Here is a 26,098-nt window from a genome sequence, read left to right on the forward strand (position 1 = left end):
AGCTCCTGCTTGAACCAAATATGTCATAGTATGGAGTGTCTGGAAGTCATTTCAACATTCCTTCACCAAACCTCCAGGTTCACTACACTTTGATGAAGACTCCAGCACAGACCAGGTGTGTCGCAGCCTGCAGGACCTGTTCACCGCGGCAACGGTTGCCGGGGCGGAGGCCGTGCCCTGGCTGCTGGAGAGGGTGGTACGACAGATGCAGGCCGTGTGCTCCAGGCTGAGCGCAGAGGTGCCGGCAGGGCTGTACCTCCCCGCACCACCGTTGTACCTGCCCCAGCCAGCATCTACATCAGAGGTGAGGACTAGTCCATCACAAAATTTCAGGGGTGTTTTCAACAAATGTGGAGAAGGAGTATTTAAACTTTTGATACATTAAAAAGGCATTAAAGAAACCCTTTATCTAGCTTAACTTTGGTACTAAAGTCCACAGCTAACCTCAAAGAATTGTGTAATTTTGTTTTTATCTTCTGCACATATTTTTTACTTAACACCACTACTAGCCATTTGGCACTGAACATGTCTTTGTTGTAATGTTAGGCAGCAGGGAGGTCATCCTGCTATGAATGATGAAGTACCCTTGGCTACCCAGGACTTAGGCATGATGTAGTGTTAAGTTAAACGTATATTTCTGTGCTTCAGGAGTATGTGGACCCAGATGTGCGCCATGAGAAGGACCTGCGGAGGGAGATGGCGCACCTGACACAGCTGGCGCTGGTGCTGCTGCAGGCTGCCGGCTGCCAGCTGCCGTGTGCCAGGTGGTACCTGCAGCAGCTGCTGCAGACCAGGCAGATGTACAACAAGAGGGTAACTCATTTTCTTCATAACTGAAGGCAATTGATAGGAATCAAGAAAATGAAACTGATACTCACGACTCAAAGTTTGCTGTGAGAAGCTTTCATATCGTATCCACAATATTTCTTCAGCTCTGAAGTCACGTGACCTCAGGGTCAGAGGTCACTCTTTCAGGTCACAGGACTGGACGAGGGTGTTGTCGATGGGGGAAGTCGGAGGCACTTGACTTAATGACTTTTGTCCTGACTTAAGTTTCTGTCCCCATGCAGTCAGCCTCTTCAGCACATCTCACATTCAGCACAAGCAAACCTCTGTCAGTAACTGGACTTGTTTACATACATAACTAGAAGCACTACCTGTACATAATCCTCTGCCGAGGCAACCTCAATCCATTAGCTGCTGTTTCCAAAACAAGCCGAGTTAGGTGCACTACTGAACATTGGTCAAGGGCCCTTGGCTTCTTTAGTTTGTGCATTTGTTTGTAGATCTACAATAGCCACACATGCTTTTCCTTTCTCGCACATACTTTGATTTTATTTTGACTTACTGTTTTCATCTTCCCCTTCTGATATTTTTCTCAAGATTATTTATCATGGTTTAAACCATTTTGACTAAATATCAAGTGTGTTTCCTTGTTTCTCCTTTATTCTAGATCAAGAAACTTCCTTCCAACACTACAGTTGAATTGCCAGAAGGCCTAGCAACACTTTTAGCCGCTGGTCAAGACTTCGGAACCTTGCACAGCACCTCTCAGCCCCAGGGCAGTCAGTCAGCACCATCTCAGTCCCAGGACACTCTGCCCGAGCCTACCCTGAGGGTTGTCACATCGTTCCGTCAGCTGTGTGGGCTGCTGTGGATGTTGGAGGCCAGAGAGAGGCTCTCGCTGTGTGGTAGAAAGCTGCAGACACTCCGGGAAAAGGCATTCAAACAGGTGAGATGATAGCAGAGAGTCCACAGTTATAGAAAGATAATGTCATATTGTAAAAAGTTTTGTATACCTCATGCTAGCTCAAAGCCTTCAGCAGCCTTATATTTTTACCTTTTTTGTTTTGTAACAAAAATGACTGATCAAAAATAAAGTAGTGATCTTCTTTTGAGGTAAAGCATGACGATTTTCCTGTTGGCAAAAGAGTAATGCAGCTTTGCATTTTTAGCCAAGCACACTGTGGTAGACCCTACTTTAGTTAATGATAAGATTGTTGCATTCTTTCATTTGCAGATGTAAAATACCTGATGCTGCTCTGTATGCAGGACAGAAGGTCCCCTTTTAATGGCAAATGCGTTAGATAAAGCAATAATTATAATAGGAATTGATCTTGCTAAACATTGCCTGTTTTCCATTTTTCTTCCAGCCTGGTAACAGTGATAGTGAGGAACTGGAGCTCTGTGAGACAGCTTTAGACTGGGCCCTCCACATGCTGCCCTTTGCTGACTACTTGGATGCTGAAGATGACTTACAAGACATCGTGCTGTCTTTGGTCGGAGAGCTGCCCATGACAAGCACGACAGGTGAGTGTCTTGACTCATTTGTTTATTGTTATCAAATTGTCTTGATTTTAGCGTGCAGAATGAACAACAACTTCTTTTGTCATTATAAATGATACATGTTCTGTCCAGTATCCATTTCCAGTTGGCACACATTTGCAAACAATTCAACAAGGCCTGTCCCTAGTGCTGAAAACACAGTCATAACCACACACACACATGCACAGATGCACATGTATGTACCCCGTCTGTACTATGCAAGTTCAAATCAAGATTTAAGTTTTAAGACATAGCATTCTTTTGCTTGTCATAAGACTACTACAATGCTCTTGTTTTATTTTTCCCCGTAGGAGACATTCTTGCTGAGCATTTCTACGATCCTGAGCTGCTCTCCCCTACTGTTGAAGAAAAGTGGAATCACCTTCAAACCAAGATGAGGAAGACCAGAATATCAGTGGACCAAACCACCAAACAAGAAGGGGTGCTGTTGGAAGGAAGCAAAAAGCAAGGCAGCAAGAGTGATGGGAAAACTGTCATGCTGTCAGTCTACACCCATAGAAAGAGCAGCAAACAGAAGAAAGAGATAGAGAAGAAAGCGAGAGTTTTCGGCTCGTATGAAACTCAAGTCTTCAGCAAGACTTCTTCCAACGAGAAAGCCTGTGTTGGCTCTTGGCCATTTGAGACTGAAGACTCCTACCTTTTCTTCCTAGAAACGTTCTTCTCGGTTTCATTCGAGAAGGCTAAACAGGAAGAAAAGGGGGATAAGATCCCCCTCTTAGCTCCGTACAAGTTGGAGGTGAGGGAGAGAGAAGTGAACTCCATGGCTCACAAGGCAATGCTGACATTCCAACATAAGAGTCTTGTGGTGAAGGCAGCCATGTCATTTCTTGGGGAGGCAGGTCACAAGGACATTCCGTCAAAATCGCTGGGAAAGAAGAGCTTGTCACAGTCATTGTCTTCCGTGGTGGGAGGAAAATCTGAAAGAAAACACTTGTTCAAGAGTAGAAGTGTCACCAATGTTAACAAAAGCGAAACCATCCAAATGGATGATGTCAGTACAGAGGGGGATGATGGGGAATTGTCTAGGAGATCTCTCTCCCAGCGAAGAGCTGCTAGTTTGTCTGACCTTGGACAGCAGAGGTCACCTACAAGGTCATGGGTCAGCATGACTGACCTAAGGCCAAAGGGCGTCAACCTCGGTGGTAAGTTTGACGAACTCACCCCCCTGGTGGAATGGCTACACAGGTGGTCATGCAAGAAGAACATGATGAGCCCTAGCGTCAAGGATGGCACCTTTCCAGGGGGAGGAGGTGCAGTGGATAGCAAAGCCGTGATCAGGGTGAGAGTTCCTCCCAGCTTGGTGCTGACATCCTTCTGGTTGATGGAGAACTTGTACTTCAAGAAGCAACTGTCAAGTTCAACACTGCGGGTCCCCCCTCAGGAGTATGTTGTGTATCCAGCATTTGGAGGAAGTGACTCAGGCGAACAGCCTGCAACATCACACAAGACTGGGAATAGAGAGGAAACCCTAGGAAGGGATGTAGATCAGGACAGAAGACAGGATGCTAAGGAGTCCTCTGAGGAAAACAAGGGCAGGAAAGGAAGAAAGCAACCTGCAGTTAAGAAGGAGGGATCACACGAGACAAGCAGTGAAGGCATGAGCACTGAAGAAGCAAGAAAACTTACCAGACGTCCCAGACCAAACAAGCAACAAGTCCAGCCACATGCAGACAAGAGGGGAAAGAGCCCTGTCAGGGTGCATGGTCAGTAAGGGATTAAAAATGTGATATTTCTGAAGAAAAAAAAATGATCAGAATCTATATTTATCGCACAACAATTGCAGAAAGAGAAACTTAGAAAGCCATGTAGCATTTGTCTTGATTAAGTTTTTTGTATCACATAGCAGTGATAGCACATAACACAACTATTTTCTATACCGCAACTTAAGTATTCTGGGCACTTTTACATGCTCAAAGAGTGGCGATCCTCAAGGAAACAAAGGACTAGATTGTCAAATGTACAGTAAACCTGTGTTACTTGATTCATTCAGTGTTGATTTGCAATTGTTTAATTTTACTTTTTTTCTCCATAGCCTCTATCCCCAGACATGTTTTGGAGTCACCCACAGAGGTATCCTCTTCCTCTTGGACACCAGTCCTGTCATCTGATAGCCCGGTAAGAATAGCAGCATCCAATATTTCATTATGCCACTGCAGAGGTGTCTTACAGTGTTGTTTTCTTAGTGTCACCATTGACACCATTGGTTCAGCCCAAACTTGACCCATAGATTTTGGTAAAAAATCAATTTCTATTGTGTCTTTCTGAAGTTTCAGTGTTTTATCATACACAAATAGCAGCATCTTAGTCTGCTGCAGAGGGTACTTTACAATTGTGTTTTCTCAGCAGTTCTACCATGCTTGTAGATTCGCTATACATTTGAATTATTATTGTGTCTTTCTAAAGTTATCAGTGTTTTATCATACATGGTTTACAAATTTTTCATCAAATATTTTAGACTGAAGAGAAAGCTGTACCACCACCAGCATCCATGACATCAGTGACCAGTATGTCTCCTCCAAGGGTTGAACCAAAGAAGAAGCTTTCCTTTGCAAGTCTGCCATCTACTATCAGGTAATAAGAAGACAATATATATTTTGTATACTGTATTATATATATGTAGACAGTTTATACTGATACATTGATTCATATGATTGTGAGTGTTAGATGCAGTAGTAGTAGTAGTAATAGTAGTAGTAGTAGTATCCAGTATTTGATTATACTGCTGCTGGGAACCCTGACATATGGGTAGGCAGTAGTCGGGTAGTAAAAATGCATTAACAGCTTTTAACATCCTGTGATATCTGTTTGCTTAGTCCTGAAGAAACCATCAAGAGTGAAGATAGCAGCACGTTCAACATCAGCTCCCTGGCAGACGATGAATCACAAGCCACGGGACAGCCAATCACAATCCCCACTCCGGGGTCTCACCTAACCAGGGAGAGACCGGTCGCCTCATCCACTCCGCATTCAGCTTACGGAGGTCAAAGGTCAGACGAACAAGAACAAGCACCTGAGAAAAGTCCTCGAAGAGCAGCACAAGATGAGACTGTCATTCTCAAAAAAGGGCAAGCTGGGTCAAAGGGCAGAGGTCATGTCCCATCTGGAGCACCCATACCCAGTGGATCTTCATCTCTACCTGGGTTCTCAGTACCTAAAAAGGTACATTTTGTAAGTTAAAATCTACCATATTGTTTTTCTTTTCATAGAATTTCCATACTTGTTATCTGTAGTGAAAGAAAGCTGCAAGAGGGCTTGCCCTATATTCAGTTAGAGAAATGATCAAGTGATTAACACCAAGAGAAAGATGACTAGATTTTTCTGGCTATCCTATCTTACATTTCTGGAATTTTATGAACCTTGTCATATTGTAAAGTAACCTTATGCAAGCTGGCAAACCTCGTTTTTGTGATGTAGCTTGAGAAATGTATCCAATGTTACAGCTTCAAAGACCACCGGCATTTACTAGCTATTAAAACCTTACCACTGTTTGTGCACCTTCCCCTCCCCTTTCACAGGGCAGCAAAGTTCCAGGCAGCCCTTCCTCCTCTGTTGAAGATGCTGTAAACAATGTGAAGGAGATGAGACAACTGGTCAGGTCTGAACTCAGGAGTATACTGGAGGTATGGTATGAACTGTACTACTAAGTTTGTCATCCATTCCATTTTCTCACCTACACACACTCACATGTATGCACACAGAAATTCACATTAGCATACTCATACGGGTACAATGTATATATGTATATATGCACATACATGCACAGCTACATGCACACACACATACACACACAGACACACAAACACACACACACACATACACACAGAGAAATCCCTTAATGGTGTTGCATGTGGGTTCATAAACAACATACTTTCATAGCCTTGCATCTCTATAACCTTAACAATTAGCATGATTGTATTACATTCAATATTGCATGAAAATGATTGAATCTTTTTTGCCCCTTCTAGGTCCAGCACCAGAACATTGTGAGCCTGTTGAACACCAGTGGAACTGTGAATGTGGTGGTGGGCAAGTCTGAGCACAACCCTGGTCCTACACAGGTTAACACAGCAGACAGACACACTCAGGTAAGGATAAACACTGCCTTAAACATATTGCATCTACGGTCTAAAATTTCTTATTCCACAATGTACCTTCCATTACAGTATCGCTTCAAAGTTACAAGGTTGTACAGCTGTTACACAGCTACTAGCTGATCATGAGTGGGTAAGGCTAACATCAAATTTCCACAAAGGGGCTGACCAGTTAGAAATGACAACAAAAACACAAAGAGGATGAAAAAGAATGCAACAGCATGCCTTGCGCATATCTATTGGCATAAACTTTGATATTCTATTTCCGCAAACAGCCCCGGGTGACGTAGGCCTTAGTGAGTGTGCTATACACTAATTCAATGGCCCTGCTTATTGTCTTCCTTCTTCATTTAGCTTTCCAAGCATGATGATACTTCCTCCCCCTCGCAGGTGAGCCAAGAACTGCAGGTGGCGCAGCTGGAACAGATTGCCGCTCAGGTGTCTCCCACTGCACCTGCATCATCAGCCCAGGTGCAGAATGGTCCACAGATTGCTGCACACCACCCAGGAAACCCCACATCACAGCCGCAGATGGAACCTTTCATTCACAACACACAGGGGGTGTCGCACCCTGCCATCCCTCTGCTTCGGTACCCAGGCTTTCCAGATTACAGCCCAAACCCTGTTACATCCGCAACTTTGCATAACACACATGAACCGAGGACTGACCCACACCATCAGAATCCATCAACTTTTGGAAACCCGTATCCTGATGACAGCATGACAAGATCGGATAATCCTGGGCACAATCCGGGCTACGCTGTTCCAGGGAGCAGCCTACACCCCCCAGGGATGCCACTTTTGAGGCTCCCACCAAAGATGCCGTTCCAACGGCCAGTAACTGTTCCATTTGAAGCCTGGGGACAAAGCAGTAGGCCGAGTGAAACACACAACCACAACGTACAAGTTCCACAAGACAGCAGAAACACAGACTGGCCTAGTCACCTTAACCTTGAACAGTACGACGCTGAACTTGTTAACAGCGTGGGCACAAAGGGTGCTAAGAAAGACAGAGGTCCTTTGTTACTTCCAAATAACGCTAAATCTAAGAAATCACACGACAAGCCAACGACCAACCCAGCGCCACAACAAGCAGCTGCTGAAGGAACGCGATTTCCAGGTGCACCAGGTGCTTTCACACCTGCAATGCCGTTACTGCACCTGGACAACAGCTACGCACCCTCTCAGATGATGAGAGGCATGTACAGGATGCCTCAACCTCAGAACAACTATCCTCATCACTTCCCAGCATTCCCTCAACCGCCAGTCATGTCTGCCCCTCCCCTCCCCCCTCCCGATATAGAGGACGTTGCACTCCGTCTGCCACTGCTCCATCTTAGGGATGATCCGCAAGCACCTTCCTACCAGTACAGCTTTGCTCCTGGCATGCCTAGACTTGTCCCACCGGAAGAAATCATAGCTTACGAACAGAAGAAGCACCAGACAGAGATACTGCAGACACACAGGAGACAGAGGAAGAGGGAAGAAGGTGCAGCTGCAAGAGGACAGGAGAATTTGCCACTTCTTCAGGCAGACATCGAGCCATGGGACCCAAAGGGTGACAGGGAAAACTTGAACAGGTACATGTATGTCGATGAAGGTTAGACATCCAGGTAATAAGATAAGCCAGATAGCAATTACTCAAGCAAGTGGATATGATTTTGGAAACGGTCAGACGTTTCACTGGTGAAAGATAACAAATGTTATCTGAAACGTCTGACCATTTCAAAATCATATCCAGTTGCTTGAGTAATTGCTTTTTGAAGTACATGTATGTTTGTGATGGAAAGCTCACAATCTTTTTTTCCTGCTGACCCTGTATTGTAAAAAGAAAGAAACCTGTGCACCTGTAGCTTTTCACTGTAGCTCTTCAGGAACTTACACATGGATTGTGTTCTCAAATGTATGTATTTTCATGCCACATGTTTTAATTGCAACATTTGCATAGATACACCCTAGAGTTCAATGTATATACACCTTTGGTACAGATCAAATTACATTAGTACAACGTGTTACATGTATGGGAGTCAGGCTTTTAGCTAGGAATTAATTTTAGGGCGTCCAAAGTAATCGGAGTGATCTGCGGCGCTCGCATTGTAGTGGGGTCCGGGGGAAAATTTTGAAATCATAACCCTCTGAAATGCTATTTCCTGCATTTTGAGGTGCATATTTTGTAGAATTCAGCCAAGATTTTTTTGTGTCTGTTACAATATGTTTGCCCTGACTGAGGCTGGGAGGAAAAATTTGGGCGTCCGTAGTGCGTCTTGCTTAAAAGTATTGCGTCCGATTTCTTATGTTTGTTAGGACAGGGCGTCTAAATGATGCGTTGACGCATGCCTAGCTAAAAGCCTGATGGGAGTACAACTATAATGTACTCAATGATCATCTTAACACAAAGAACACACAGCTAGTTTAAGAGGCCTCTCCTACATGTAGATTTGTCAAGTATAGAGTGATTGATCTGCGTGCATGTGCTTAAACACTGTTTCCATAGATATAGAGAGGGGATTAGAAACAGTTCTCATCTTAAACATGTCTTCCAGGCAAAGAAGACGTATGAAGAAAGACTCAGGAGTTAGCCAAGATGGGGAGAAGATTCAAAGAAGGGGAGGAGGTCGAGAGAAAGAAATCAGAGCATCAGTGACAGAAGACGAGGATGAACCAACTCACGATGATGTAACATGCTAATTTTTGTCTCTTAGACTAGAATTCTTTTCTTTGTGTGCTTTGTCTATAAATTGATCATATAGTAAATCTTAACATGTTTCCAATGGTTTTGTGTTTGTCGTTTTCGCTGAGACTGCTCACACCCCAAACAATGCAGATTTTGCCGTCAGAAATTTTCTATCAGTGTCCCTACTGGGAACTTTAGCTACTGTGAATGCCTCCATTTACCCCCTCCCACGACGTCAAGTCCCCTCAAACATGTCCCACTCAATGAATTTTTAGTTAGTTTGATGCAAATTCATTTTTCCTCTCTTCCATTCAGGTGGTGGTTGAAATTTACTACTGTTACTATCCGACCGTTGACTCTTTGAAGCAAATGCAAATAGTGCTTTTTTTGGATTAATTTTTTTCATCAAAGCATTGCTAAGTGAAACAAAATTCATTTGACCTTATTTCGATTTGATTCTGTAGAGAAAGTGGTCTATAATGCTATACAATCTTGAGTGTCCTATTTGAGAACACTTGAGTTGATTCCTAAAGTGCCTCTCAGTCTGCCATATTTTTGTTTTCCTTACACTACATGTCAGTTCTAGTAGGGATATGTTTTATTTGTTTGTTCCCATTCCTTGGAAACAAGTCATTCACAGACTTTTTCAAATTGAAAGAAAAAATACTTTTAAAGATAAACAAGACTAAATTTAAGACTATACAAGTGGAAAAATGTTGAAAACTTTATTTTCACAATATCAGGACTAACCTGAAGTTTATAACTGGGGATTTTTAGTGTTTACTGTGGAAAAAAGCTGGATGAAGTTCTGAAAATGACCAATAAGCCAACATCTTTAGTATTCATTATTCACTCATTGAGAATGGGATTTGTTTGCAAAGGAATCAATGAATTAAGATTCAATAGTACTACAAGTTGAAAAGGAAAGTAAATGGATACCCACCCAGAAAGTGTAGTGCACTAGAGGCATGCTGACATCTGTGCACCAGTGTAGAGCCTAACAGGTGTCAGAATGGTGTATGTCACAACTGGTGTGGGGCAACCATGAAAATGTTACCATGGCAACATGTCAGCCATGCAATTTAACATATTATGGGCTATTATGTCACCACTGCATAACCCAGTAGAACTTCTGTAGCCATATATCTTTTATAATTTTAGTCTTCTTGTTTACATGGGCAAATTATATTGTATACTTGTATGGGCAAGCTCCTGATGGGCAGAAAGGATTAAGGAGTGTTTAACTGTACTTGTGTATTTTTTAAGTGTCAATAAACCCCCCTTTTCTTTTTTGCCCATTTCAGCTGTTTTTCTGTGAGTGGGTAAAATCCATGATGAGGTGTTGAAGAAATGATGCAGTATGTTGTATATTGTATACCAACAGAACACCATCTGAGACAAATATTAAAGTTTTTCTGAAATACTAGTACATGTAAATTGTAAACTGTCAAATTTCATCACAGAAAACCAGGTGTTGTTTTATCTGAACTATCTGATATTGATCACAACATTTTTGTTCATGTTCCATAGTGAGCTCCAGGTGTGATCGTGATGTCCGAGAACGTAAGAAATATTTCTGAATACAGTTGTTTTTGTGTAAAGTTGGTGACACTGATGACTACTCTTGCGTTCAGGTTCCCCCACCAGGTGTGAGAGTGGTCCAACCCTCCCCAGGCCCCGACAGGACCACACAACACAAGGCTCCAGCTCAGGACAGACTGGACACAGACACAGACATGCCCAGGGACCAGGGCTATGTCATACCTCCTGGTAAGATTATGTTTTTGATTGTTGGCATATCTGATAAACTGCATTAAGACACTGCAGTAAATGCAAGCTGCATGAGACCAGACAGGTTTGATCCACTCACACCGAGATGGACCCATAATTAATAAGTGTGGGACTTCTTTAGTATGCTTTAGTATGCTTTAGTATGCCCTTACCAAAATGGTTGGGAAAGTGGTGTGCCTTTCCCAAGGGCACAACATTTGAACCTGCTAGTGATTCAAACCGTGAACCTTTAGATTCTAAGTCAACAACAATAAGATCACCATGCTTTTTTGTACCATGAATCTGTAAGAAATTAAAGCTTATATGGGGCCATACTAATCTTTCTTTCTAATCTTTCTTCTAATCGTTTTTTTTTTGTTTATTCAGGTACCTTTGATGAATACCTCGAGTACCAGACAGTTGTACCTACCCCAGCACAGATCCACTACGATGCTGTCATCAACAAAAAAGCCAAGCCTGTCATGAAGACAGCAGACACACAGACAGACAAGCCCAGTAAAGATGAAGAGGTGGATACACAAACTGTACAAACTGAACCTGTGAGGGAAAGAGCCAAACCACAGGCCACAGCTGAGAAGGAGACAAACACTGTCATTGTTGTATCTAGAGGTGGGTTACATTCAAAGAAGTTGATTTAGTTCCATTTTGCCTTAATCACAAAAGTAGCATTTCTTAGTTTGTTGACAAATGAACATAGTTTAAAATGCCTAGTATAAAAAAATTGATTGAAATTCCAAAATGTTGTATGTATGAATTTTTTCAAAGAAATACGGCAGTTCATCTTAGAATATCCTTTCCAATTTCACGTTACAAACATTTTGGTAAGATGAGACAAATCGGGGTTGAAATTTAGGGAAATTTTGGCCTTTGCAAAATTTTGCAATATCCAAGTGCTGTGTAGATTTCACTCTGTCATATGTGTTGTAATGACCAATATGAGAGTTCCTTTCCATTTTGTTCCAGAAGTTATGTTGAAGACTAATTCAAAATTGTTTGTTTGGTTTTGTTTCCAGATGTGTACAGTGCAGAGCAGGTAGTGTCTCAGTATGCTGCATCAGGGATGGACATTAGCCATGGCGGTCCAGGCCTGCCACCGGACATATTCTTCAACCTTCGTTTTGGGAGGGAGGCGGCACAAGCTGCAGACAGCAGTGCTGGTCCGACACCATCTCAGAGACAAGATCAGGAGGTGAAAAGCAGATATTTGTTGGACTAATGATTTTGCCCTCTCTTTTCCAAGATTTCCCTTGCAAGCTTTGTTATAGAAATTGTAATTAGGAAATTAACTCTAAGAGAACTACAAGTCTTTTCTATTTTCTGATTTTAAGAACATTATCTACAGACTACTTCCACTAAGAATCTGTCAGTTTTATCAAACTTTTGTAATTGGCTTTGACTTGGTTCTGTCATCTCATTCAAACATTCTTGTCCTGATTGGTGCTGATTGGTTAGTATCATAATCAAACATTTCTGTGCTAGGTGCTGATTGGCTATGGTGTCAATTAAATTATATTGACTTCTGTGCTGATTGGGTCAATCACAATCAAACATTTTGTCCTTGGTGCTGATTGGCTGCCATCACAATCAAACATATTTTGTCCTTGGTGCTGATTGGCTAACATCACAATCAAACATTTTGTCCTTGGTGCTGGTTGGCTAACATCCCAATCAAACGTTTTGTCCTTGGTGCTGATTGGCTACCATCACAATCAAGCATTTTGTCCTTGGTGCTCATTGGCTAACATCCCAATCAAACATTTTGTCCTTGGTGCTTATTAGCTACCGTCACAATCAAACATTTTGTCCTTGACGCTGATTGGCTAACATTCACAATCAAACATTTTGTCCTTGGTGCTGATTGGCTACCATCCCAATCAAACATATTTGTCCTTGGTGCTGATTGGCTATCGTCCCAATCAAACATTTTGTCCTTGGCGCTTATTGGCTACCATCTCAATTAAACATTTTGTCCTTGGCGCTGATTGGCTAACATCACAATCAAACATTTTGTCCTTGATGCTCATTGGCTTACATCCCAATCAATCATTTGGTCCTTGGTGCTGATTGGCTGTCACCTCAATCAAACATTTTGTCCTTGGTGCTGATTGGCTGTCACCTCAATCAACCAATTTTTGTCCTTAGTGCTGATTGGCTGTCACCTCAACCAATTTTTGTCCTTGGTGCTGATTGGCTATTAACTGAAGCCAATATTTTGGTCTTTAATGATGCTTGGGCATCATCACAATGAAACGTTATTTTCCTTTGTGCTGATTAGCAACAAACATTCGAGCATTCTGCTGTTAGATTCCATTAAAAATTGTTGTCCTTGTAATATCACCTTTTTGTTTTTCTACAGGTCCAGACTCCTGCATTCCTCAACGTGGTAGACATTGACAACAGCCTGATGAAGGACCTGAAGCCAACAAAGCAGCCCAGGCAGAGACAGAGAACACTTCCAGACACAGAGGAGACAGTGGAGGGACAGGAGAGGTCCCCGGCCTCTGGTCTCCCTGACGACGCCACGCCCGCTGACCTCCACTACAGACTGGCTGGACTGACCAACAGTGTCAAACCTGCAGAAGTGGATGATGAAGGTCAACTACGCTTTGTACTAGTTACTTTAAAATTGATACTGACTCTCTCTTTGGATATTTTACAAATTGAAACATTTTTGTGTGTTACGTTCCCACAATGACTATGCAAATTCCTGTCTAGTAAGTTTGTTCTCTGAATTAACTAGAAAGGCCGACATTTGCTTAAGAGCAAATACAGCATATTTCAGCCATACCCCTTCCCACGCAACATTGGACTGTTCCAAATCACCCCTGCGCAAAAATGGAACATCCTCTTAACAGTACATTATCCCCCAAAGTGGACTGGTATTATGAATTGATTCCAGGTAAAAACAGAGCTTGTTTCTATTTTTCAGAAAATGACAATAATCACACCTTCCATTCAGAAAATTTTCATCATGACTGAAAATTGTTGAATGACTTCATGTAATGTCATTAACAATTTTCAGTACGATAACTAGGTGTAAGTTTAAAAAAGTATAAGCTCCTTGTGATGTGGGTACATTCATTATTGCAGTGAACTTTTTTTTATTCAAGTAGGGCATACGATTTAATAATTATCAAGCAGGTGCAGGTACTGTAGGAGCGTTTGTTTTCTTCAAGCTGTAAAACTGTTAAACTGTTTTACTTTGTATGCAATCAGCCATCGAGCCTATTATTATTTTAGTTTAACAACTTCCTGCCAGACCCGGAAGATACGATTGAACCTTGTTCGAGGATTTATTTTCGTCTGTCTGGTCAGTCTGTTCATACCCTCGAGGCTGGCGCTGAGAGTGTTTTATTGGGCTGAAACTCTGGCAGTTTAAAGTTACTTACAATTTAAATGTTCAAAGTTTATGTCAAACAACAACAGCACTAGGAAATGTGGCCACTATAGACAGGTGGTCACTATAGAGAAAATGCTGATCTATTGACTAGGAGCCATACGTTACACATGATCATTAATCATATAAACATTGCACAGGTAAGCCAATTGTTTAGATGTACAATTAAGTTCAAATAATTCTGAACAGAAATATTGATGAGAAAATAATCATTCTCGCCACTGTCTAACTTATAATTACGTATCAAAACTAAACGCAGATTTTCTAACTAACGCACCTTTCGCCGACTTCATCAAAGGACCGCCGGCTATCAATCAAACACGGCTGTTGATTAGACTTAGAGTTTCAAACAGCCATGTGCTGCCAGTTGACAGCGAACTTCATGCTACGTGATGTTTTACATTGCTTGGACCTTCTTTCCTACAGCGGTGCTTCTACAAAATATTTAGACTGTAACACTGAGTCCCACATGTTTTATAGAATAGAATTTGACGCAGAACAGCGTTTTTTGCTGGGTATTTTTCTTGAAACATGTTCGTGGGAATATCAGCGAGGCGGCGACGTAGGGATATCAGACCGTCAACAAAAGTCGCACGGCGGCTAACGGCGCATCGAAGATACTAGCGCTATAAATAAGCGCTTCAACTAAGGATGGCAACCCGTACAATATTTATGTATACTGTTGAGCTAAGTAAAGTTTGTTGTTTATGAGGTTTTAGTTGTCTTTGAAGCTTTGACCCGAAATATTTTAAAGTCAAACTGCTGAAGAGAAGTAAGTGACTGCTACGATTATCGTAGATATGGCCCTAAAAAAACTGATAAAAGAAGCCTTCTCAATAGTCTAAAATGCAAGAGCTTCCGGGGGGGCTTCCCCCCCACACAGTGGCCCTGGACCCCGCCAGGGACATTCGGCGGCCCCCGGACCCCTGTCCGACGCTTTGAAAAAATCCTGGCGAGAAGTCTGTACGGCCTGAGTCTTCAAGTTAACGTATTGTGTGGTCCCGCTTATGAATATTAATTAGCCTTCGCTGATTGGCCGAACCATTAATTGAATTAACTCTTCCTGCCGGCTAGACGCAGGTGCAGATGTCGGCTCTGTGGGGTGAACGTCCGAAAGATCATGGCATGGAGAACGAAAGAAAACCAATTTCCCCTAAAAAAAGTGCTGTAATTAAGCCTTTTACAGTACTTTAAGCCAAAAATTTTACTTGGATCATTTTACCAATTATCTTATGCCTATCTATACCAAATGTTACTCATACCAGGGTACAGGGGTGCAAAATATACTGTTATAAGACCGTCAACAACAGTCGCACGGAGCTAACAGCGCAGCGAAAATACCATCGCTAGCGTTTCATCTTCGGATAACAAGTTATAAGTACTGTTGAACTCAGTAACGTTAAAGTTTGTTTTTGGTTGCCTTTGACGGTTTGACCTGAAATAGTGTTACGCTAAACTCCTGAAGAGAAGTTAAGTGACTGCTGCGATTATCATAGATATGCCCCTAAGAACTGATACAATATAAAGCCTTCTGAATAGTGTAAAATGCGAGAGCCTCAGGCGGGCTTCGCTCCCCCTGGCGGGAACACTGCTATATACGGGATCATGAGGCCCCGCTTATGAATATTAATTAGCCTTTGGCCTCCGCTTCGCTGATTGGCTAGGTCTTTGATTCAATCAACTCTCCGGCTGACGCGCACAGGTGTGGCTCTGTGCGGGGTCACGGAAGGTCACGTCAGGAGGCCAAAAGAAAACAAATTTCCCCTCAGAAAAGTGCCAAAATTAATCATTTAAAGTTGTTTATGTCAAAAATTTGACTTGAATCTTGTTACCAAGTATCTAATGCCTATCTATACCAAATTTCAGGTCATTTAATTGTAATACCAGGGTACAGGAGCCAAAAGTGTCCTTTTTTGGTCAAAAATTGGCCAAAAATCGCAAAAAAATAAGCCTTTTGTTGCACTGTACACCAAAAGTGTTATTGAATTTATATGAAGGTATTATCAAGGCACATCTGTGTCAAATTTCAGCTCATTCGGTTGCAATACCAAGGTACAGGAGCCAAAAGTGTCCTTTTTTGGTCAAAAATTGGTAAAAAAAATCGCAAAAATAAGCATTTTGTTGTACTGTACACCAAAAGTGTTATTGAATTTATATGGGGGCATTATCAAGGCACATCTCTGTCAAATTTCAGCTCATTTGGTTGTAATACCAGGGTACAGGGGCCAAAAGTGTCCTTTTTTGGTCAAAAATTGGTCAAAAAATCGCAAAAATAAGCATTTTGTTGTACTGTACACCAAAAGTGCTATCGAATTTATATGGGGGCATTATCAAGGCACATCTCTGTCAAATTTCAGCTCATTTGGTTGTAATATTAGGGTACAGGGGCCAAAATATACAGTTTTGGTCTAAAATTGACCAAAAAAATCTCAATAAAATCATTTTAGAGGCAGATATGAAAAAACTGAGAAAAAAGCATCAAGGTATTGGCCCATTCTACCCCTGTGCCAAATTTCAGGTCATTCGGTCCAGGAACGGCGGAGATGAATCACTTTGAAGATTTGACAGGAGAAAGAAGAAAGAAAGAAAGAAAGAAACATTACGAATACAATATATTTCACCATACTATGTATGGCTGAAATATAAAAAAAAAAGGCAAGGATTATTCTATGTAATGGTACATAAGTTTTCATTTATATTAATGCTTGTGTTATCAAAATAAGTCTATAGACCTACATTTGATTTGTAAATCTCTTAAGATGCAATACCTTATTATCTGTCCATGTTTATAACACTCAGGTAACATCATAGAGCCGCCAAGTGGGGATTCCTTGACCGTGGACCTGCTGTCTTCTATCACTGGTGAAAGGTGGGAACACTTGAACTGGTCATTCATGACAGCATCAGAAGCTAATAGTCCCTTAGGAAAAAGTAACTTGTCCCTCACAGCATCACTCCGTGCCATCACTGGCTCACATACCTTATTAATGTGCAGTTATCTCTTTTAGCCAATCAAATGCCAAGAATCAGAGTTCATATCAGAAGCTAATAGTCCCTTAAGAAAAAGTAAGTTATCTTCTATTCTACACAAGAGAGAGGTAGCTTGTTGAATTCTAATCACCATCCTGTGTTTGTGTACGTAATTATTATTATCATTATTATTATCATGATTTTTCAGTCCTGTCAACCTGGCCAAGATTAGGCGTGACACGGCGGGAGTCCGCGCCAAGTCCCGGGAACGTTTAGCAGACAAGCTGACGGAGATGGGCCGACAACTGGACGCCATCGACCAGATGGCCAACAACATGGAAGATGACTTCAAAAACACTCGACTGGTAGAACATCACACCTTTTTCTTCTGTATTCACATTTAAAGGGGCATTCCACTCCAGAAGGGAGTGTTATTTTCCAATAGATAATGTATCAATGAATACATGATCAGCCGACCTTTTGTGGAATTCCACTTGTGGCGAATTACTCAACGTGTGTTTGTAAAACATACTACACTTTGAACAGCTTTCTTCACTTGACGGTTGAGTAGCACCCACCGGGCCTCTCGGCTAATCTATTGTCTAAAGTGTGTCCCAACACTAGTGGAGAAACACTGATTTGGTCTGCAGATGTGCCAAGAACTTCACATTTGCCACTAAAAACAGTAAAGAAAAACAATTTGAGAGAAATATCTAAGTTCAACATTTTTTTCTCTAGCTCGTCAACACCATTGACAATCTGGGTGAGGCCATCCATCCAGAGGAGGAAGAGGCTGTTGCTAGGAGACCAAGTGGGCGTGGCCAACGGTATGACAGCCGTCATCACGACACCACACCTCCTGCGATTGATGAAGAGGAAGAGAGGATGTAAGTTTTCCATAGTGTACTATGTTTTTTTATGATTTGGTTAAAAGTGCTACCTAATGCACAGTCATCCCAGGGCTGTCTCCAAGTTAAGAATTTTTTTTCCATTGCACTTAGGGTTTTGGAGCACATTTTGTTACACATTGTTAGTGTTAAATCTATCATTTTTCAAGCTTACAAAAATACATTTTCATCCATTTCATGTCATGAGTTCAGATTTTCTTGGATGGACAGGGTGAAATTTTTTCCTTCCGACAAGCAAATTGCCGTCCCAGAACAGAGGGGCAGATCTTGAAGACAGCTGTGACCTGATGATAATTAATATTTATCTTTCATTTTTTTGCACAGTGAGCCTCCAATAAAAGAAAAACCACTGCCCAGTCCCATCCCTGAGGAAGAAGAAGAAAAAGAGGATTTTGATAAAAATGATGAAGAAGACAGGTCGGACCAAGTGCCCATCACTGCACCTAAGCAGGCAGACAGGAACCTGGAGAGACTCCTCGACATGACAGGCCTGAGTGGTGTGAGTGACATCATAGCAGAGGTGTTCGCTGATGGAGGTCTGAAGGAAGAAGACTTGAGACTATCACTGACAGGAGCTGACCTGACCAGGGATAGGTGAGACAAAGATATCAATGTACCATTCAGGGTCAAAATCAGCCCTAGGCAAAGTTGAAATGGGTAAACCTCTGTCTAACTTCTGCAACATACTGTGTGAAAGCAGCACAAGCCTCAGGACGGCACTGCACTATCAGAAAAGACATCTTAATTGTGAGTAGTTTCATCAGTTGGGTAAGTCATTGAATAACAAGTCTTAGATTCTTTGTACACAGCCATGTATTTTATTCAACAAACATTTCAGTCACTGTCAGAATTGCCCTGAGAACAGTCAGTCAGAGAAAGGTCACATAAAAAAACACTTTTGTTCAAAGAATCTTGTTATTTAATACATTACAGTATTTTCTGCATACTGATCCATGTAACATGTCTGTGTTTCAATACAGTTTGCTACCTTCTGAACCGTTCGCCAGCTCTCAGCTGAGTGTGGACACCCTACAAGATGTCTTCTCACCACGAGCACAGGACACTAGCAGGCAGGAGGAGGAAAAGAGGGCTAAGAAAAGAAAGGTACTTATCATGACATAGCTTTTACTATATGTGGTTCTCAAGTTTGATTTGGATAGTGCAAAGTTGTGGATGAAAATATAGCAGTACAGTGAGCAGAATAAAGGGGACAACTTTAAGGTGAATCATCCATTCTCAGACGTTTGTCAGTAGTTAATAGTGGTTTGTGGCCTTGTCATGGCTCATATTTTCAGCTGAGCACACCAAGTCACCCCTGTTTTATTTACAACAGCTGTGTTGAATCATTTACAACTTCATATTAAATAAGTTTGGTTTGTGTAACGCTAGTTCACCTTTATCCGCAGGGTGACCTATATCCGTTGCTTTTGAAAAACGGGTAGTTAGGGGTATCAAGTCGACGGACAACAGTTTCAAACTACAATATTTGAACATATTACAACTTGAAACCACCGTCCGTCGACTTGATATCCCTTTATACTGTGTGGGTAAACACAACGAATACAGGTTACCCTGCGGATAAAGGTGAACTAGCGTTATAGATTAGTGGTTAAAGACTCAGCTTCTGGATCAGAAGGTTGAAAGTTTGAATCCCAAGATGAATTTAGAATCCTTTTTTTGTACCACAGGAAGTGCAGAAGTGGATGTTAGAGAAGCGGACCGAGCGGAGGAGTGAGTACCTGAAACAGCTGGAGGAGTTACGCAGCACAGAACACCGGCCGTACAAACCTGCACAGGACTCACCAAAACAGGTGGGACCATACAGAATTTTTGTCATAGAAAAGTACTTGTTACTTTTACCTCAGTAATAAATGCCTTACTCTAAACCACCAAAGTATAGACTGATTTTGACATTTAGGAAAAGTCTAAAAGCCAGACGGATGGAGGCCTGGCAAACCTCCATACCGTATCAGCCACACAGTGATTTACATCATTCAACGGTACGGGAGACCTGGCGCATTCCAATCTCGTATTCAGGTAAAAGAAAGGGTATGCCACCCCGTAAGGGGCAGTATAACCCCAACGGTGCTGTAATACACAGTATGACTATGACTGACTGACTGAAAAGCCAGACAGACAATCAATGTAAAGCAATTCAATGTTCATGATTTTGTGTTCTCTACATGTAACCAGTAGGATCTACCAAGTGAGGTATGTGGAAGAAAACACAGGGGCATTGTACCCATGGCACAAACTTACTCACATACCAATCTAAGTATAGATTTCACCACCCACTATTATGTGTGTGACATTTGACTGGATTCCCTTACCCTACCTTTACTACATTTTTTCTTAGTTATACGTATCCTGTGCAGCAGTTTTTGCATCTTTTAACTCACTTCTAAACTGTAGGGGATTGGATTAATTCATCATGCTTAAGTTAGTGAACTACATGTAGCTACAGGAATGGAAAACATACTGCATTTTAAAAGCACATTCTGACACCCTTTGAACTTGATAAAAATGGCACTTTTCCACACAACAATAGACGGCAGAAATTTAGCCACATGTGGTGGTAATGTTTGAATGTTTGTGACATTCACTTCTCAATGCTCACATCTTCCCACTCCACCAGGGTGCTACCTGGAAGCAGATTCATCAGGCAGAGAAGGATATGGAAGACAGGAGGAAGTAAGACTTTTTTTTCTGTATACACTGTATTTGTGCATGATCAGTATCCTTCGCAGACTTTTGAGAACGCTGGCTTTTATTATTTTTTGGAGTGCTGGTTTGCGATTTCTACATGGGCTAGGGTTTTTTAATGCAGGGAGAGGGTGTTCTGTGCTCGCCAAAGCTAGAACTGCTAGAAGTCTACAAAGGAGGCTATGCAGGATGTTTGTCAGAAGAAAAAAACATGTATTTTGTCATATCAGAGTTTTTGTTCAAAACTTTTGCATGAAAGTTCAAGGGAGTGGAGCAACAGAGTAGTGGGATGCTTTTGATGTTTCCCCATTTCCATGGTGTGGAGTTTTAAGTGGAAATAGGGTCGTCTAAGAAGAGGGGAGAAATTACTGTTAGATGGGTCACAGTGGCCATTTAGCATTCCTGGTCAATCTGAACATTATGTTTGTAAGTGAACCTTCTCTCATAGGTAAGGAGCCCTGCCATATGTATTATTTCTGTAATGCTAGATAGATAAGAAACTTGTTTGATTAAAGGAGTATTTGTATTTTCTTTTAGGGCTCTGCTGAGAGAGAACATGTCCGAACGTGTCAAGCAGGCGTATGACTTGATGGGTGACATTGTGATCGACACGCCAGAGTACCCCGCCTCCAGTCTCCCTCCTCCCTCTGTCAAGAAAAAGAAGCCTGCAAAACCCGGCAGTTCTGCTAGAGGGAGCTCTCCACAGCGCAAGGGGCTACCAAAGTCCTCCACGCCTATCCCCAGGTCCCAGACATGGAGGATGCAGGATACAGGTTTTGATGTTGATGAATACGACATTGATGATGCATACATAGAGGAACTCCTGCAGGACAGTGGAGAGGTGCAGGGAGACATGTTGAAGACTTACAAAGTCAGGGATGTGTCTAAGATAGGTGAACAACCTGCAGCACAAGGTACATTTGTTCTGTAAATGTTGAAAAGTTGTCAGGGTTTTAAGTGCTAAAATATGCTTTGTCTTCCATGGTGTTACAACTGTTATTTTAATCACTAATGGATTCTCCAAACTCTCTATTTTCACACTTCTGATAACAGATAAATTTACAGTATTGTCTATCCACTTCTTCATTATCGTTATGTCCTTTATATATTATTTATGTGGCAGAACCTATTTTAAGATTTTGAATTAATGAAATAAGGGACAGTATAGAGGAAATAATTTTAGACGAGCTGCATAGAATGAAAAAAGTCTATGAAAGTATATTTTGTATGGTCTATGAAGTAAAAATTCCCATCAACTTGTAGCTTTATCTTTGCTGCATACATTTACCAGTCAGTGTATCAACAAGTTGCAACTATTGATCAATGGTGCCTGTGTATTCTTCAGGTGGCCGCAGACCGAAACCCTTCACCCAGCTGGTGAGACAACAGCGACCGGAGGCAGCCAGGAAGCAGACCACAGGCAAACCCAAGACCTACGCAGAGAAACTAGGTGATGCAAATGGCAGCAAGATTCCCAGGCCAACATTCAACAAGCTCAAAGACCAACAGAGGCTCTATGGTGTGTTTGGGTTTGTGTTTTTGGTGACACCTCCGGGGTGGAGCCAATAGGTATTGAAGTGAGCAGATTGAGGTCATGTTCTTAAAAAAAAATTTTTTCAGCACCAAAGCAGATAATGCATGCTAACTTGCAACTTCAATTGATAGCTTGAAAGAAAAGTAAGGATAACAGCCACAAGAAGACTAACAAGCGCACTGTTTTTTTTTTGCAAATTGGGATGGAAGGCGTGTTCCCATGCTTCATTTTATTAGCATCACCTCTTTTTAAATCCACTGTTCATTTCAAGAATCAAGCTTTTTATTCATTGCAATTTCTAAACTGAGGCATGTATATAAATTGAGGGGTGTGTTGCATGTTGCCCCTTTGCACATGTATGGTTTATTTTTTATCAATCATTCTCTCACGATTGTAAGTCTCTTCAAGTTGAAAAAACATCTACACTTAAGCATGTCATAAACGTCACTGTTCATACACAATACGCACGTGTAGGCACCACACGACTGCCTGGCACGGCCAAGTCTAGGGAAAAGACCTCTCCCCGCTTGGTGAAGACCTACGCACAGCGGTTACAGGAACTTCGCCGCACACCTGGCTCTGCTTACTCTCGACCTATACTCACAACTAAGGGTGATGGTGAGGTGTCTTACTAACAGTAACATCTGTAGCAATTCTCTTTTAACATTCAGTAACACCTGATTGTAGTTTTTCTGTTTTATTATGTCTTTGATGTTGTGTGTGGGTCACCACACCAGCCCCTGCTGCCAGTGACCCACGTGTATTTTGTTGCCTTGCAATATCCTAATCAAATCAAATCAAATAGAACGTTCCTCGTTTTGTTTAGTTCTGTCTTGCACCTCAGCCTGCTGTTAGATTTTGCTGTAGTCCTTTAGTGATCTCACAACTCGGTGTGATTACCTACACTCTGATCAGATTATTCTGTGATCAAGAAACTGTCCTCGTGATCTGTGATCATAATGTAGTGTCCTTCATGATCATCCACTGATTTCTGAATTTCTATCTTCAAATAACACTCTGTAACAAGTAAGAACATTTATTTACTAACCATTTAACCTGTGAAATAGGGATCATCTTATTGTTGCATGCAAAATTGTCTACCAAAGAGTATCCATTAAATATAGATTGCAATAGATAAGATTATAACAGACAAGATTTGGGCCAAGTATTTGCCTCCTTTAAGTTTTGAAACAGAAAAGTGCACATAGCAAATGACTTCTGCTATGCGTATATCTTTTCATCCACCTTCTATTCATGGATACATCATAATCAAATCTGACTGTCTATTTCAAGTGTCAATACATTTTCTATATGAATTTCAGACTTGCATTTCAGTGTCAGTTTTAAGTGTATTGTACATTAATCTTTGCATAATAAAAGTATTACACAAAATGCAGCCACTATAACACACATAATTAGTCAATCTGTGGAATATTTTTTTTATTGTAGGTGCTTAGATAAAAGAAAATATCTCAGTACACAATTCTCAAACTTAACTTGTTACCCTATAATTTTGTATAGGGGCTGCTGGTGGTGGTGCAACCAGCAGAAATCGTATGCAGGAGGTGACCAGGCGAGGCCTGCACAGCGAACCCAAGCCTCGCAAGTACGCATCAACGTACGCACAGCGGCTACAGAGCCAACAGCCAGGCACTGGGAGGAGGGGTGAGTACAATCTGTGTTGTGCTTAATGTAAAAAAACAGATCACACACGGATTTTATGGTACATATATAACGTCAGTTCTGTGAGAATATTTCAAGAAGAAAAGGGTCTGCTAGCTTAGTGTGAAAACTTTTTCTTTGTCCAAAAGAATTATATGATTATGATACAACACTTCAACTTCAACATTAAGCTACAGGATGGTACAGGCTTACAGGTACATTTGTACGTATACCTGTGGCTGCAATACTGCAGTCACATGTCACCTTGAGAAAGGTTGGGAGGACCTAGCAGAATGACGTACCAGGTTACTTCAGTATTTGTTGTGTTTATCAGGTGGCAGAGTGAGCCCCCGACAGCCGGTGGGGAAGAGATTTGAAGGTCCCCGTCACAAACCCAAGACGTACTCACAACAGCTCCAAGAGATTTCTGCTGCAGCTCCCAAGGGCAGACCCAGGCTGGCTTATAGTATGTCATACAATCATGTACACTGTCTTTACTCAGAGCAGAGCTACCATCTTGTCGCATTACTTCGATGAACATAGCTTCGATGAACGTAGCTAATGTAGAATTGAAATAAAAGTTGATGAAGATTAGACATCCAGGTAATAAGATGTCTCAAAAAGCAGTTACTCAAGCAACTGGATATGACTTGGGAAAAGGTCAGACGTTTCAACTAGCATCCACTAAAAGTGTCACTGACGAAAACTAATGGATGCTAGTTGAAATGTCTGACCGTTTCCAAAATCATATCCAGTTGCTTGAGTAACTGCTTTTGGGCACATTTTGAGAATATCTTATGGGGTCATTATGCAGAAATTGAAAGAACCTGTCATTGTCTTTTCTTCATTAGCTGGCACATCATCCAGAGGCTTCAAATCCCCGTCCATGCGGACTCAGACGCTCCGCCATGCACCGTACCCGGACGTGTACGAGTCTGTACTGGAGGATATATCCGAGGCCAGCACGGCCAGCTTGCTCCGCAGTACGTCAGACGATGTCAGGAGAATTCTGGAGGAGGAGGACATCTTTGGGGTAGGAACTTAAAGGAAATGGTCTCACATAGATGTTCTCTTGTTTACAACATACTAGAGGTCTCATGTAGAAGTATCATGAATCTTGTTTGAAAGAAACTAGAGCTCAGTTTCTGTCTTTTCAGAGCAAACAGAATCACATTAAAAAATGAGTTTGGAAAAGATTGATTTTACTTTAAAATTCCTGTGTTGACTTTTGCTATAATTGTTTGGCAAATATTTGATAAAGATTCATCAAACATTTTTCCCTCAAGAAAGGGCATCTTTTTGGATGCTATTAGCAAATCTAACCTAGTACTTTTCCTTCCATAGGATGGAGGTGCAAGACCCAGGCAGAGAGACTACCCTGATTACGATGCTTCCAGTCTGTACGATGTTGGAGATGATCTGCTGGGAGATGACTACATCAATAGTGTGGACCCTGACCAACTGAGTCAGGCCTCGCAGAGCACAGGCAGCATCCTCAGCAACATCAACTGGGATGAGGTGGAGCAGCTCATTGCAACGGTGGAATGATGTTAATCACGACTGTTAGAAAGTGGCACAATCCATATATCTGTTGATTTCATCTGTTGTTGTTGTTGGAATGGTCAATTCAGGTTAAAAGGGTTAAAGGTTTCTTGATGATGTAGAGCCATAATATTTAAAGAGGATGGTGTTGATTTTTTTGGGAAAGAGTCTCAAAGATGATCGAGCTTGTGGAGATTGGGATGATCCCCTGCTATGGATTTCTCTTTCAGCTCTAGCTATTGCTGTGCTGAAAGTGATATCTTCCAATTAGGGGTGGGTACCGGTACAGAAAATTCAGGTCCAGGTCCGGTTCAGGTCCAGAGGATAAGGTCCAGGTTTGGACCTGAACCTGGACCTGATTCAGCACGTAAGAACTTGTGAATGGACGATACTCAAAACAATGGTCCATTTTGCAACAAAAACATCTGTTTTGTGGAGTATTTGACTCCCAGTGGCGTTTTAAAATCCTACAAGGCTACT

The 26,098-nt window shown here is 41.7% G+C and overlaps 1 protein-coding gene across 1 annotated transcript; it reads left to right on the forward strand.

Moving 5' to 3' along the window:
• The first annotated feature begins 18 nt into the window (after window positions 1–18).
• On the forward strand, window positions 19–25,655 carry LOC118417575. Its single transcript, XM_035823168.1, has 30 exons — window positions 19–304; window positions 649–813; window positions 1,454–1,732; window positions 2,154–2,310; window positions 2,637–4,049; window positions 4,379–4,461; window positions 4,802–4,917; window positions 5,160–5,505; window positions 5,862–5,966; window positions 6,312–6,431; window positions 6,828–8,017; window positions 8,981–9,113; window positions 10,746–10,881; window positions 11,269–11,511; window positions 11,916–12,091; window positions 13,259–13,496; window positions 17,099–17,168; window positions 17,478–17,634; window positions 18,008–18,156; window positions 18,502–18,771; window positions 19,158–19,281; window positions 19,866–19,988; window positions 20,813–20,868; window positions 21,418–21,794; window positions 22,226–22,399; window positions 22,889–23,032; window positions 23,936–24,079; window positions 24,411–24,542; window positions 24,928–25,109; window positions 25,421–25,655. Exons 1-30 carry the CDS (start codon window positions 206–208, stop codon window positions 25,622–25,624), a joined length of 7,305 nt encoding a protein of 2,434 aa, XP_035679061.1. The 5' UTR covers window positions 19–205; the 3' UTR covers window positions 25,625–25,655.
• Window positions 25,656–26,098: the final 443 nt, after the last annotated feature.

This window comes from Branchiostoma floridae, chromosome 6 (genome assembly GCF_000003815.2).
Source record: "Branchiostoma floridae strain S238N-H82 chromosome 6, Bfl_VNyyK, whole genome shotgun sequence".
Classification (NCBI taxonomy): domain Eukaryota; kingdom Metazoa; phylum Chordata; class Leptocardii; order Amphioxiformes; family Branchiostomatidae; genus Branchiostoma; species Branchiostoma floridae.

Bases quoted from the DNA above. Each gene is read 5' to 3' on its own strand.
- LOC118417575 (XM_035823168.1), top strand. From the start codon at position 206: ATGCAGGCCGTGTGCTCCAGGCTGAGCGCAGAGGTGCCGGCAGGGCTG. The intron at 13,497-17,098 runs GTCAACTACGCT...TATAACACTCAG, and splicing joins TGCAGAAGTGGATGATGAAG to GTAACATCATAGAGCCGCCA. The intron at 18,157-18,501 runs GTAAGTTTTCCA...TTTTTTGCACAG, and splicing joins GATGAAGAGGAAGAGAGGAT to TGAGCCTCCAATAAAAGAAA.